A 14,316-nucleotide genomic window follows, 5' to 3' on the forward strand; every position below is an offset into this window, starting at 1 on the left:
ATATCCAGTCCTCACAGGCACCCGGACCCAGACTCCCTGCCTCTCACGCCCACTGCATCTCTCTGTCAGGCCTCCTCTCATAGCCCCAAAGGGCTCTGGTCCTCTTAACTCATCCCCAATTGGCTCCCACATGTCCATCCTAGCCCCTCACCCCAAGTTTCACCTTGCCTATTACTCCTTTAATTAAACATGGGAACTCACAGGGGGGACCTTCTTCTTTCGTGACTCCTCATCAATCTGGGCCCCCAGGGCAAAGCATCACTTCACTTGTCTGATTGGGACTCTGGTGGGTGTGGACAGTGCCCTACCCACCAGACTGTGGAATCCCCTAGAAAGAACTGCCCAAGGAGCAAGGGCTGTGCCTCCACCTCCAGACTGGGCATTCTCTGAGGTCAAGGGCTTTGCCTTCCTGTCACACTGAGGCTGTCCCTAGAGCAGGGACTATGCCTCCACCATTAGACTGGAGGCCCCTCAGGACAGTGGATATATCCCTTCCCACGGAGCGCCCTCCTCAATGTGGCTAGGCCGCTGACCCTTACTGGGACAGGGTCCTATCATTTCAGGGCCCTACACAGGACCTGCCCCAGGATGAGGGAGGGCTTCAGGAATCATGAGTGAATGAATGAGTGAATGGATGAACCAATCAACCAGTGCAGGCAGACTCCAGATTAAACCTTGCAATCTCACCTGACCAGCAGGTGGCATTAGGACTCAGAATCAAAGGAAAGCGGGAGGGGCCTGGAGATCTTATTGGTCACTATATCAGAGAGGAGAGATGTGTCAAGACCCTCCACCACCCAGGACCAGCAGCTGAGGGTCCTAGGGAGGTGCTGGGCTTGAGACCTGCTGGGGAGGCCAGAAAGCGACAACACTCTTCCCTCCTCCCCTCCGCTCAAACCAGTGCCAGGGGCCAGCCTCTGGGCAGGGCTTGGAAAATGACCAATGAGACCAGATGCTAATGACTCCTGTCCAATTCAACACCAGGCCAGAGAGAACAGCATGAAGTGGGCGTGCACTGAAGAGACCAAGCTGACCCATTCCGCGCTCCCACACCCCCACCTCCCATCCATCCCCTACTCCAGGTCACAGGCATCCATCCCTAGGCCCTAGATGAGGCGTTGCCATCACCTCCCAGTGCCTCAGAAAGGAATGGGGAGGGGGATCAAGAGAGGCCTGGAGGGCGGCCCCCCCACACACGCCCTGTTCTGGCCTCTGGACAGCTTGGGTGTCAGTCAGGCGCCAGGCCCAGCTCCCCGCTCCTTGGTCTCACAATCCCAGCCTTTGTCCAGTCAGCCCAGGCCTGGCCGGTTGCACACTGGTCCAATGGGCCCTGGAAACCAGAGCAGCTGGAGCCCCGCCAAGTATTTTTCCAGGCTAAGCCAAGGGCCCTCAGGAGACAGAGAACGATGCAAAGGAAGGGGGTGTTCATTCATCCGTTTGTTCATTCATTTCTTCCTTGGACAAATAATGTTTATTGAACACCCACTTTGTGGCAGGCACTGTGCTAGGTGTGGGGGATTCAGTGATAGGCCCAGCCCAAGCCCAAGCCCTCACCCATCTTATTTTTCAGATGCAAATATATGCCAACAAAACCCTTCTCTACCTGTGTGGGGACTGGGCGTGGAGTAAGGGGCGGGAGAGGAGTGCGTGAGGTGGGGAAAGTGTGGCTGCTACAGACTAAGGCCAATCTACCCCAGGCCTCTGCCGCTCTAGGGCAGCTGGGGGAAGCTGGAGGCGTGGTCAGTCAGGGCTCCACCCACACGCTGCTGTTGGTCACCCGGGCTCCGAACCAGCCCTTCCAGTAGACCGAGTCTTGTCCACTGTGCTCGAAGCGGACGAAGCGAACGCCGGGACCGTAGTCCGTGAAAGTGTGGGAGATCTGAGGGGTGAAGGGAAGGGTCAGGCTCGGGGCCCCAAGTCCTCTCCCAGCCACCCCACCTTAGGCACCGATCCGCCTCTAGCTAGCCCCGCTAGATTTCTCAGTCCTGGGTCCCTCCACACCTCTCGGTCCTTCTTGCCTGCCCCGCCCATGGGGCGGGGTTTCCACAAGCTCCGTCCATCGCACCCGCCGTGCCACCCCCTACCCCCCCAGCTCCTCCGTGCTCACCTCGATCCAGCCACCGTCGTCGCTGTCTTGCGGCACTGCCACCTGCCCGCTATTGAACTCGGCCAGCACATCCTCGTGCTCGGACAGCAGCTTCACCGTGAGCTCGTACAGGCAGCCGGCGTCGCTGCGGCCCGAGTACCTGCCCCAGGGAGGGAGAGAAAGCGGGGAAGAGGGGGGGCAGGGGACAGGGAAGAGGGACAGGCCTCAGCTTGGCTGAGCAGGTACCATGGGCCTGGTCTTCTACAAAAGGTAACTCTTCCAGCCCTACTGCCAGTGTCCCCATTTTACAGATAAGGAAACTGAGGCCAGAGAGAGAAAGTGTGTTGCCTTAGGTCCAAACCCAAGGGCTAAAACCCAGGTGGGCCAGACCCAACCTTGGGGCCAAAGCCAGCCCACAAAGACACGTTTTGTTTGGATTGCAGATGGATTAAAACAACAACAAAAAATTTTTGGCCAGCATTTAAACTCAGGAAGGGAGGTGGATTTCGCCTTCTCCTGGAGACGGTGGCCCACCTGGCCACAACCACTAGAGTTGGGAGGCAGCAGCCACTGAAGCAGAGTAGTAGCTTTAGTTCTCCCTGCCCAGCGCCCCGGGGCGCTCACCAGTCCTTCACCACGATGGCCGGCTGAGTGGTGTCCAGCAGCTCCTCCCAGTAGCCCTCAGCCTGCAGATCAATGACCTGCGCTTTACGACACCACCTGGGGGAAATGGAGTTAGGAAGGAGTGGAGGCCCCCTTCCCTTCCTTCCCCTCTCGATCCCCCCATCTGCTTACTCAAAGGAGGAGGCGAAGAACTTTTTTACGCTCTCATCGTGGATGAATTCCACCCCACAGTCTCCAGGCAGCTCTTCCACCCTCCAGCCGTCCCCACCGTGCTCCACGTCACACCAGCCCTCCAAATCCTCTGTAGGAACAAGGCAGACACCCCGTAATCACCCAGTCCCTGCTGAGCGCTGTCTGTGACCCCAGTAGTCGGAGATGGGCGAAATGGTACTTTGATGGTGCGGTTGAATGGGAGGCCCTTCCTGTTTGTTCCAGATTCTCTCTCCCTCCTGGGAGAGTCCTCTACGGGGCCTGTCTTGCCCCGCTCATAGGGAGTGGCAGGACCAGGCAAACCGGGAGATAATAATACAGTGTTTATTGGGGCTACTCTGTGCTTGGCATCATGCCAAGCGCTTTATCTCATTTAACCCTCAAAGCAAGCTAGCATTGTTATGGCCCATTTTCCAGGAGAGGAAGCTGAGCCCCCCAGCCTTGGTGTAAGAGGGCCTGTCCCTCACCTTCCCCGCACGGGTTGCGCAGCAGGTTTCGCCGCCTCTTGCTCAAAAAGTAGAACTGCTGCCAGTGGTCGCGCTCGTCCTCTGCGCCGCCCTCGGGCACCAGCCCCTCCTGCTGGCACTTAAGTAGCCACAGGGGGGCGCCGTCTACCAGCTCCTTCCAGCGCATACACACCAGGCGGCAGGCCTGCACGAGCTCTGCGGCCGGCAGCTCCGCCAGCACGCGCAGCAACAGCGGCTCGGGCAGCTCGTCCAGGTACGACGTCGCCTCCTCCTCCTCCTCCGGCCGCTCCTCCCCGGCGCTCGCCTCCTCCGCGCACGCCTCCTCCTGCTGTTCCTCCGGGCTCGCCTCCTCCGGCTGGCCCACGCTCTCTGCAGGCAGGTGGGCGGGAGGGGGACTGTGACTCCCCCCAGACTGTCCCCCTATAAGTCCTAGAACCCGCTATGTGTCTTTGGTATCCGCCCCCCACCCACCCTCGGACAATCCGCAGCTGGGGCCAGAGATTCTGTGACTAAGGCTGGTGCCCAGTGGAGGAGGCCCAAGGGAACCAGAGTCACAGACCAGCCCCAAATCCAAAGAGCGGGGCTCAGAGATCTCGGTTTCCCCTGCTGGACCAGTACACCCCATTCCTGAGCAGACAACAACTGATAATATTAACAGGGCTGCCTTTCACATACGAACTTCTTTAATCCTTCACCACCTTCTGATATCCCTGCTCCTGTCACTTGCTCATGGAAGCCCTCCCGGACTTCCCCGTTATATCCTCCCTCAGCCCAACTTCCGGTCCTTCCTAGATTTTGTCCTAAGATGTGATGATTTATAAACACCTTTCTCAGGGACTAGACTGAGGACATGAAGGCAGGAACCTGGCCTGAGAAACTCATTCCTTCATCCCTAGTATCTCGTATCTGGCACCCTGCCTGGCACTCTGTCAGCAGCTAATGTTTATTGGGCACTTAGCAAGTGTGGGCACTGTTCTGAGCATTTTAATTTTATTCACTCTTTAAAGCCGCAGCATCTTTTCAAAGTTGCTCCCATTGCTCTCCCTATTTCACTGATGATGAAACTGAGTCATGGAGAGGTGAAATGGCCCAGGATCACATGACAAATGAGTGGATGGAACCTGGATGTGAACCCAGGCAGCTGGCCCCACCACACCTCAATAAAACAATTCATTGAATTAGGAGGTACTGTTATGAATTTGATTCTGCAGATGAAAATGCTCAGGCTCAGAGATATGATGTGACTTCCCAGAGGTCACACTGCTAGGATTAGGGCAGGGGACATGCGGGTCTGAGGCCCGGGGAAGGGAAAGAGAACAGGGGTGTATGACTTGGGGATGGGGAAGAGGGGCTCGTTAAAAGAGATCCTGTGTCAGAGAGGATGTAATAAGTGCTTGGGAAAGGACGGTTTCTTCACTCCTCTGCCTATCCCTGGCCCTCAGTTTCCTCATCTATAAAATGGGGGGGATCCTAGTGCCAGGCCATTCAGATAGTGCTGAGGTCAAATCCCCAGAGGAGGGGGCAAGGGCATTCTAAATTGTAAGGAGGTGGACAGATGTCAGGAGCTGCCGGCTGGACTGGCTTCTGGATCCTTCGGCCTCAGCTAGGCCAGCAAAGCCTTGACTAAGCAGATACTAAGTGCCCAGTGTCTCTGGAGGACAGAGAGACAGTGGGGAGGAGACAGGGCCACTCTGGGTGATGGGGGAGGCCACAACTCTCAGACTTAGGATGGGGGTTTCCTAAGGGCTAGACCTTGGAAAGCAAAGATGGTGGTGGGAACGGGTAGGGCCTGGACCCAGGTCTGGGTGTTGCCAGGACCCCGCTTGCTGGCCCTTTATCTCCTCACGTGCAGCATTTGCTCCCCCTCCCCACAGTCAGACCCTTGAGAGCTAAATCAGGGTTTCTTCCCTCTTCGCCGCACAGTGAATCCTCAGTAGATCTTATTTAGTGAAACTTATTTTTCAGCCCAGCACGCTCCCCTCATTATCAGCTTTCTTTTTCTTTTGCCACATCTTTATGATGTAGGGCTTCCCCCCTCCCTTTTGGCCAAGAGAAATGTAAGGCTCAGAGAGGTTTCCGGGCTTCTCTCGAGTCACACTGCAGAACAGTGGGAAGGCAGAGAGGAAAATGCCAGTACCTGAAGCCACATCACCTGCCCATCCTACTGCCCTCAGCTCTCTGGGGAGCAGTGCCCAGTGTCCTCACCTCTCCACCCCTCCCCCTGCCCTGGCCCTGGTGGACACCTGATGCTCCCCCGAAAGGTGCACCTCGCCCAGTCCCCTCTCCTGGCCCCAGGCCTGGCACTTGAGGCCCTAGATCTGATTACAGGCCCCCCCCACCCCTGACCAAGCACACACAACTCCCCACATTGTTGCTGTCGGAAAGTTATCTGGCCCCTGGAAGCTGCCTCCAAGGCTGACTCACTCACCTGGATTGGGCCCTGGAGTCCAGGGACTAGGTAGGCCCTGGGAAAAAGCACGAGTCCATTCTGAGGCCATATAAAAGGTGTGGCCAGGGGGTCACGGAGTGGGAGTGGGAGCGGGAGCTGAAGAAGTGGGATTTTCAAGGCTGGGAGGGGGGCTTGGCTCCCTGAGCATGCATCAATCTGTTTCCCATTACCTCCCCCAAGCAATGCCCACCTCAGACGGGCCAGCTGAGGAATCTGCAGACAGGTTGTTCCCACCCTGACTCAGCAGGCAACCCCTATGGGCCTGGCCGGCTGGAGGGATGGGGAGGGGGGGTCTCTGGTGCCAGACAAGATGACTGGGCAGTCTCAGAGGGCTCTGAGCATCAGTGAGAGCTGGCGCCCTAACTCTACCTCACTGCTGGCCTGGTCCCCACTGGGCACCCGGCCGACCAGATGAAGGCGGCCCCTCCAGACCAAGGAGCCCAGGATGAAGGCTGGGATGGGGTGGGGAGAGTCCCATAACCCCAAGAAATCCATGGGGACTCAGGCAGCTCGCAAATAGAAGTTGATGGAAGAAAAAGACTTGCAAGCTTCCTCTACCCCAGATGCGTCCCAGACCCAGCCCGATAGACCCTCAGGAAGCTGGGAGACAGGAGCATGGGATTACTCCTATGCTATTTCCTGGGTAAACGAGACCCAGGAGTCCTCCCGCCCTGCCTGTCACCTCTCGAGGCCTTCCGCCAGACCAAGATACCAAACAGAGAACTATGCTCTTTTGAGACTGTCTCAAGGGCTTTGCTTGGGTGAAAGTTTGTGGCGCTGGGTCTGGGGTGGGGATTCTCTGATGTCCCCTCTGTGTAGCACTCGCCCGCCTGCCCCGGTCTCCCCTCCCGGGCTGAGTGAGGGGGTCAGGGGTCCGGGCGGCTGCGGCTACCTGGGTCACCGTCTCCGTCCATCGCTGCGGAGGGCGGTCGCGAGAGGAAGAGGAGGAGGAGCCGGAGCGCTGTGGGGCTGCCCAAGTCCCGAGACAGCGACGAGTCCAGGTGCTGCCCGCGTCTGGGTCGGGTCCGGCCCGCCGCGCCTCTTAAAGGCCCGGGCCTCCGCCCCCGCCCCGCCTTTGGCCCCGCGCCGGGACGCCCCGCAGTCCGAAGCCGTGGGCCGCAGGCCTGAGGCTGCAGGTTCCGCGGCGGACCCAGGAGGCCTGGAAAGGTCAAGAATTCTTTTTTTTTTTAATGGGGGGGGTGGTCCAATTTGAGGCTTCTCCCAGCTCTCTCCTGGAGTGGCTGCTGGGAGGAGGAGGCGAGGGGGCAGGGAAGTGTGGGTCATACAGAGGATGTGGGGAGCGCGGCCCAGGTGCGGGGCACAGAAGCTCCTCCCGGCACCAACCTCCGCCCCCCTCCCCCTCGGGTAATTTTCCTACTTTGCGGCGGGGGGCGAGAGGAGGGGAGAGGGGAGAGGAGGCGGGGCCGGGGCGGGGCCTGGCGGGCCGAGGCGGGGCCTCATCCATCCGTGATCGCTGGCGGAGACGCGCTCTGCTCCGGAGGCCAAGCAGGATCGCGCAGCGGCGGCTGAGCTCAGGTGACCGGCCGGAGTAGGCGCCCGAAGCGCCGCGGCGGGGCCGAGGGCGGGCGGGGGTCTGGTGGGCGGACTCGGCGGCTCCAGCCCCGCCGCAGTGCGTGGAGGGAGGCTCGGCGCAGACAAGTCCCAGGCCGCGGGGGCTGAGCGGTAGGGTCTCCTGCGGAGGCCCGGGCGGAAACCTGGGCGGAAACCTGGGCTGGGGTCGCCCTAGATGCGCAGCGTTCCGAGCCCCGACTTTGGGGGACATTTTAAAGTCAACGCAGGATGGGAGGCCGAAGACGCACAGGGGAAGTTGGGGCTGGAGCCCAGCCACGGGGATGGGGGTGGGGTATAAGATAGGCCTTTCCCCATCTCCCACCCCTTCTCCCGTCCTAGCTAGGCAGGTCATTTCCTCTAGTGTTGAGAAAGTCGCTTGAGCCTTTTGGACCTCCATCGGAGACAATAATTATCCCAGCCCCCACATTCCCTTTCCTCCTTTGTGAGGATGGGGGAGAGAATGGAGAAGGCACCGTACAGGCTGGAGCACTCTGCGGGGCTGCGCGTTGTTATTTCCACCCTTAAGACTGTCTGGCCTGTTGATAAAGGCTGACTCTAGAATCAGAGAAGACTCGGGCTCCTTCTCCGCTCTGCCCCTGTCTGTGTGACCTTGAACCGATCCTGCCACCTCCCTGAGCCTCCTTAGCCTCTGTTAGATGTTGCTGTGAGGTGCCAGTAAAAAAATAAAATAAAATTATAGCTCACCTTTTACTGAGCTTCTGCTGTGTCACAGGCCACTTTAACCCTCCCCAGGAGGTAACTACTGTTCCTGACCCCATTTCACAGAGAAGGAAACTGAGGCTCAGAAAGGCACAGTAACTTTCCTGAGACAGTAAATGGCAGACCTGGGATGGGAACTTCCACCACCATGGGGAGCTGCAAAAACCAGGTCCTGGGGAGAGGAGTAGGTCTGTAGTCTAGTTTTTCAATAATCACAGGAGAGTGTCCAGAAGCCAGGAGCTATGGCGGTGGAGAACATCAACGAGCTGCCTGAGAACATCCTGCTGGAGCTGTTCACGCATGTGCCCGCCCGCCAACTGCTGCTGCGCTGCCGCCTAGTCTGCAGCCTCTGGCGAGACCTCATCGACCTCGTGACCCTCTGGAAGCGCAAATGCCTGCGGGAAGGCTTCATCACCGAGGACTGGGACCAGCCTGTGGCCGACTGGAAGATCTTCTACTTCCTGCGAAGCCTCCACAGGAACCTCCTGCACAACCCATGTGCTGAAGGTGAAGTACAGAGTGGGTCTGGCATGCCCTGAACACACACATTGTCAAGAGGCCAGCTAACACTTATTAAGCACTTACTATGAGCCAGGCAGGTTGGATGGTTTCTGTTGTTTTGTTGTTGTACACACAGATATTTATTGTTCCCCAGGCTCCAGGATATTAAAGATGTAGGGCCAAGGGCTGGCAGGTTAAGAGGAGGCTGCTTCCTAGTTGTCCTTTTTATCATAGGGGCCAGCACCCTTGTAACCACTCACGTAGCCTGAGTTGTCAGTCACCTCTTCCTGTCCTGCGATGCCTTTGCCCTTGCCACACTCGTCAAAGCCCTCCTTGTGGGTGCCTGTGTACTTGCTGGTGTCTGTCAGCCGGCTCACCCCGCCCGTGGCTGTTGCTTTAGTAACACCAGTGGTAGCTGGACCCTTGCCCTCCACGTGTTCATAAATGTTCTCCAGGGCTTCATCTGGGTTCTTCCCCTTGAACAGCTTCTGGCTCCTTTCCTTCACTGCCTCCTGGAACTGTTGAAATGTGATGGCTCAGGCATGTTTGGCCTTGATTTTGCTGAACATGATGTCCACGTCAGTGGAGGTGACTGTCTTGCCATCCATGATGCCACAGTCTTTGCACAGCTTGGAGAAGTTCTTGTTCATTTCAGTGCCACTGCTTGATGACTCTCCAAAGCTAGCAAACCGCTGGGATGTTTTTTCTGCTTCTGATGCCAGTCACCTGGAGGTGGGGGAGGACAGTAGGAGTGGAGACTCGGGGGTGTGGGAGGAGGGGAAAGGAGGACAGGACCCTGGGAGCCCCTGAGTTGGAACTCCTGCTCCCTCAACATCCCCCTCACTCCCCTGGTTTAACTCCTTTAATCCTCTCACAATAACCCTAAAAGGTACGTACTGGTAGTAAATCCATTTTTCAGATGAGCAAACTGAGGCCAAGAGTGGCCTCAGTTTGCACTCTTAAGATTATTTCCCCAGTAACCTTTCCTAGGAGAGGGAATGTTTGCCAGTTAGGACTAATTATGCCTCAGACACAAGACCAGGAAGTCAGCCATATTTTGTTGGCCTCTTTCCCAGCTCCAGGACTAGGCCTCTTAGGATTGTCCCAGAGGGCAAAGGAAGTTTTGCTTATGGATGAATCAGTCCATAAGGAAGATCCAGTCTTCTTTCCAGCATATTACAAGTAAATCAAGACTTCTACAGTCAACCATAGCCCCCCTTTTCCCTTGCTATGTTATCATTCATCAGCTAGACACTGGGATGGGATGGGAACCTAATTCTCTATTATGTGGCCAAATTCTGGAGCAAAATGATGATAAAACAACTCCAGGCTGTCCAGAGCTTTCTGATGCCTGTCTCACTTGACTCCCCACGAACCATGTTCTTGACCAGCAGTTGGCACACTATGGTCCATGAGCCACATCTGGCCCAGGAGCTAAGAATAGTTTTTACAGTTTTAAAGCATTATTTAAAAAAAAAAAAAGACTGTGATAGAGACATTATGTAGCCCACAAAACCTAAAATATTTTGGCCCTTTACAGAAAAGTCCCTGTTCTTGACCCCAGTTTTCAGAGGACAACACCAAGGCTCAGAGAGGGAAAGCAGCTTGCCTAAGGTCACACAGCGTTGGTAGTGCTAGGACTAGTCCCAGAGTTGGCCAGCATCAGCATTCTCTATTACAGAAGGGGTCTAGTAGTTCATATCATCACATGTCTCAGGATTCCCAGTAGAAGTCACTTAACCGTGTGCCAGGAACATAGAAAGTATGTAATAAAATGTGGGCACTATTGATCTGTAGTGTGCCACAGCACGAGGCTTGAGGGCAACTGCCAAGATCTAGGGAGAAGAGCGGGAGGAAGGGTTCCTGGGAGAGGGTGACTACTGAGGGGCTTCATTTTAATGTGAACTCTGCTTTCCTGCCAGAGGGGTTTGAGTTCTGGAGCCTGGATGTGAATGGAGGTGATGAGTGGAAGGTGGAGGATCTCTCTGGAGACCAGAGGAAGGAATTCCCCAATGACCAGGTCAAGAAATACTTCGTGACTTCTTATTAGTAAGATACAAGCTCAGGGGGTCTTGGGGTTGGGGGTGTCCCAAGTCACTGCACCCTGGGGTCTCTCCTGTTCTGGGAGGGCAGTCCTAGCCTCCCAGTGCCCTAATGGTGAGCCCCAGCCCCTCCCACGCTCCGCCCACCCCCAGCACCTGCCTCAAGTCCCAGGTGGTGGACCTCAAGGCCGAAGGGTATTGGGAGGAGCTGATGGACACCACACGGCCGGACATCAAGGTCAAAGACTGGTGAGTGCCTGGGGCGAGGGTCTGGGGGGGGGCACTGCCAATCAGGCGCCCCACCCCCACCCTGCCCCCCATCTCCAAGGCCCTAACAGGCTTTTCCTCTCTGCCTGCAGGTTTGCAGCCAGGCCAGACTGCGGGTCCAAGTACCAGCTATGCGTTCAGCTCCTGTCGTCAGCACATGCGCCTCTGGGGACCTTCCAGCCAGACCCAGCAACAATCCAGCAGAAGAGCGATGCCAAGTGGAGGGAGGTATGTGGGGTTGGCAAGGGGGCAGGGGGCACACTGGCCAAGGCTGAGACTGCAGCCGGACAGGCCTGGGCTCAGATCCCACCTCTGCTGCTTCTCACCTGGCGTCAGTGGCTCTGAGCTCTGAAAGACGTCAGCGAAATGATGCTGGTAAAGCCATGTTCAAAAAGGTTCCCTATTATTAATTACTAATATTGGTTATTACTATTATCTAGACCAGGCGTCAGCCAACGTTTTCTTAAAAGGCAAGCTACAAACATTTCAGGCTTTGCAGGCTCTGTCACAACTACTCAGCTCTTCTTCACCTCTGTGGTTATGTTGTGAAAGCAGCTTTAGCAAATGGACATGGCTGTGTTCCACTAAAACTTTATTTACAAAAATAGGCAGTGGGCCCCTAGGCCATAGTTTGCCAACTCCTGATCTAGACCAGTGCTGTTCAATAGAACTTTCCACAGTGATAGAAATGGTCTGTCTGCACTGTCCAGTCTGGTAGCCTGTATAGCCACACATGACTATTGAACAGTTAGTACGAGCCAATGCCTAGTGTGACTGAGGCACTGAATTTTCAATTTTATCTAATTTTAATTAATTTTAACTTAAATAGCCACACGTGCCGTGATGACTGTATCGGACATCCTTTGGCAGCTCGAGAAGTTCCCTTCGGTTCCTCTGAACTGCACTTAGATAAACCTGTGGAGTGGACCCTGCAGGATTTTACTCCATTTTACAGATGAGGAAACTGAGGCATAGAGAGAGGAGGTGGAGGCGGTCTACCCAAATCACAGACTTAGAACTAGAACTTAGTTCTGCTGACTCCTGGTCCGGCTCTAAGATATCAGCCCCTATGGTCAGCTCCCCTGACCTGTCTCCCTCCCTCTGCCTGCCCCCTCCCAGGTCTCCCACACGTTCTCCAACTACCCACCCGGCGTCCGCTACATCTGGTTTCAGCACGGCGGCGTGGACACTCACTACTGGGCCGGCTGGTACGGCCCGAGGGTCACCAACAGCAGCATCACCATCGGGCCCCCCGCTGCCCTGACACCCCCAAACCCCCATCCGCAGAACCCTGACTGGTAAACTATCAGACAAAGGCTGGGCTTGGGAAGGGGAGGTGGACCAGGCTCCCCCAGACCTCCTAGTTCGTCCTTGCCCCCCCACCCCGTCACCTCTGTGGTGCCTCTCGGTTCATGCAGCCCTCAGCTGCTGTGGGCAGCCAGCTCACTGCCTGAGGACTCAACCTGAGTGATGGCAGGGGAGGCCTGTGTGGGCGCCTTTAAGAGATGGGGCGGGCCCCTGAGGTTAGAGAGGTACAGGGTATTCTCCGAAGCTCTTTCTCCAGACTCTGAGGGTGGGTCTCCAAGCTCAGATGGCAACCTGGATGTGTGTTTCTACCTTCCCCTGCTGTGCCCTTTCTCCCTGGCTTTTTTGAGGGTCCTCAGAGCAGGGACAGTCATGAAGACATCTGGCAAGCCTGTGGCTGCCCTGGATAGTACAGATGCTGGGAGGAGACTAAGTAGCTCAGACAGATGGCGGTGAAAGGAGGATTCTGCTGGCCTGGCCTCTGTCTCATTCTCTGCTGCTCCCAAGCTCTCGCTCTGCCCACCTGTTCAGAGAGGTGGCTTTGGCCCAGAGGTTCAGGCCTGGTCTGAGATGGGCAGGCCTCAGGTGGGATGGGGTCCACGCCAGGTCTGAAGTGTCCTCACCGTCAGTGAAGTCCTAGAACCAGATGGGGTGGGGTTCTCCCAAAGACCCCCGGAATCCTGTGCATGGTAACCCAGGGTAAGTGGGGGCAAGACTGGGCTCTGATTCTGAGAGCTAGGATATATGAGCACAGGATGTGTGGGGTGGGGGGTTTTCAGGGACCACCTGTCCACCTCCATGCCTGGGCCAGGTTCCCTGTGGTTTGGAGAGCATTTCAAGCCCCCACCCCACCCTTCGAACTGCCATTCCCAGGACCTACCCCCCCCACTCTAGCCCCACCCCCCTGCTGGAAGGACAACAGTGATCTGATCCTGCCCCTGCTGTATGTGGCCAAATAAAAGGTTCTCCCAGCCCAACTTGTGCCCTGTAGTTTCTGGGGGGAAATGGCAAACATCATGGGAGGCCCCAGACCTGCAGAAGGTACAACATGTGTGGCTTCTGTCCAAGGTACAGAGGAATTGACGTTTCAGGAGCCAGACCTTCACAGAAGCGGGGTCATGGGAAAGACTCCTCAATGAGTTGTAAACACCTCACCCCAGCAACCGTCCAGCCCTGCTAGCTTCCTCTGGGGCCTGGCCACAAGGCTGTGGGTGGGGGGTGGGGTTACCCCTGGGCAGCCCCTGCTTAGGGACACCTCATGCTGGGTCAGCAGTGACATCCCAGGCACTGCTTACTGGTGTTTCCCTTACTCTGCCGGAGTTTCACTGACATTAGATGAAGCCAAGACATTTAGAATGGTGTCTGGCACACAGTCGATGCTTAATAAACACTGTTAAATTTAATTATCTCATTCAACAGTGAGCTAGATTAGGGCCTCAGCCAGGGCAGGGACCACCACTCACTAGCTGTATGGCAAGTTAGCAAAGACAGACACCCTTCCTTGGAGAAGATGCAGCCCTGCGGAGTTCATGTGACCTGGGCCAGGCACCTTTATGCAGTGCACAGCCTGCACATAATTATCTGTTGAATGAAGAAAGGAATTAATGAATTTAATCCTGACCAAAAAAAATGCAGAGATTTTAATCTTTGAGTAAACTGAGGCCTGCCCTTGGTCACCCCCTAAGGAAAGTAGGAGCCAGACGAAGCCAGGCTCATTTTCAGCCATCACCTACCAGGAGGGGAAGTGGTCCTATCTCCCTTCCTCATCTAGGGAACAAACAGGTTACGTATGAGGTCTGAGAAGTGGCCCGCGCAGGTGCAGGGGGTGGGGGCATGGGAGTTGGTTAGAAGCAGCCTCGGGCTTCCCAGGAGGTGGGAGGAAGCAGCAGAGGGACGAGATGGGTTCCGGCTGCTGATCCGCCGACCGCCTGGTGGGGGAGGACTGAGAGACTCAGGAAAAGAGGTCTCGGGGTTCCCGTAGCGCGGCCCGGGGCCTACGGTTCCCAAGCTCCTGTTCCTTCGGCTGGGAGGCGACCCCGGCGTTGGCCCCGCGAGGCCGAGCTCGCCGTCCGC

At 56.5% G+C, this 14,316-nt stretch overlaps 2 protein-coding genes and 1 pseudogene across 5 annotated transcripts; 1 reads left to right on the plus strand and 2 right to left on the minus strand.

Moving 5' to 3' along the window:
- Positions 1-1,424: 1,424 nt before the first annotated feature.
- On the minus strand, positions 1,425-6,861 carry FBXO2 (F-box protein 2). Its single transcript, XM_033114800.1, has 6 exons — positions 6,729-6,861; positions 3,388-3,756; positions 2,882-3,011; positions 2,711-2,806; positions 2,108-2,246; positions 1,425-1,879 (listed from the first exon to the last, which is right to left on the minus strand). The coding sequence occupies exons 1-6, from the start codon at positions 6,748-6,750 to the stop codon at positions 1,745-1,747; spliced, it is 891 nt and encodes a 296-aa protein (XP_032970691.1). The 5' UTR covers positions 6,751-6,861; the 3' UTR covers positions 1,425-1,744.
- Positions 6,862-6,865: 4 nt separating this feature from the next.
- Positions 6,866-13,212, plus strand: FBXO44 (F-box protein 44). Of its 4 annotated transcripts, none has more exons than XM_033114802.1 (6): positions 6,866-7,003; positions 8,347-8,635; positions 10,552-10,678; positions 10,825-10,920; positions 11,031-11,166; positions 12,058-13,212. In XM_033114802.1, exons 2-6 carry the CDS (start codon positions 8,371-8,373, stop codon positions 12,238-12,240), a joined length of 807 nt encoding a protein of 268 aa, XP_032970693.1. In that variant the 5' UTR covers positions 6,866-7,003; positions 8,347-8,370; the 3' UTR covers positions 12,241-13,212. The 4 variants fall into 4 exon arrangements, with proteins under 4 accessions (XP_032970693.1, XP_032970692.1, XP_032970694.1 ...); XM_033114801.1 differs by lacking the exon at positions 6,866-7,003 and adding an exon at positions 7,232-7,372; XM_033114803.1 differs by lacking the exon at positions 6,866-7,003 and adding an exon at positions 7,232-7,372 and having other exon boundaries at positions 10,552-10,649.
- LOC117027249 (tubulin polymerization-promoting protein family member 2-like) lies at positions 8,677-9,345 on the minus strand (annotated as a pseudogene).
- Positions 13,213-14,316: the final 1,104 nt, after the last annotated feature.

Source organism: Rhinolophus ferrumequinum, chromosome 9, assembly GCF_004115265.2.
Source record: "Rhinolophus ferrumequinum isolate MPI-CBG mRhiFer1 chromosome 9, mRhiFer1_v1.p, whole genome shotgun sequence".
Classification (NCBI taxonomy): Eukaryota; Metazoa; Chordata; class Mammalia; order Chiroptera; family Rhinolophidae; genus Rhinolophus; species Rhinolophus ferrumequinum.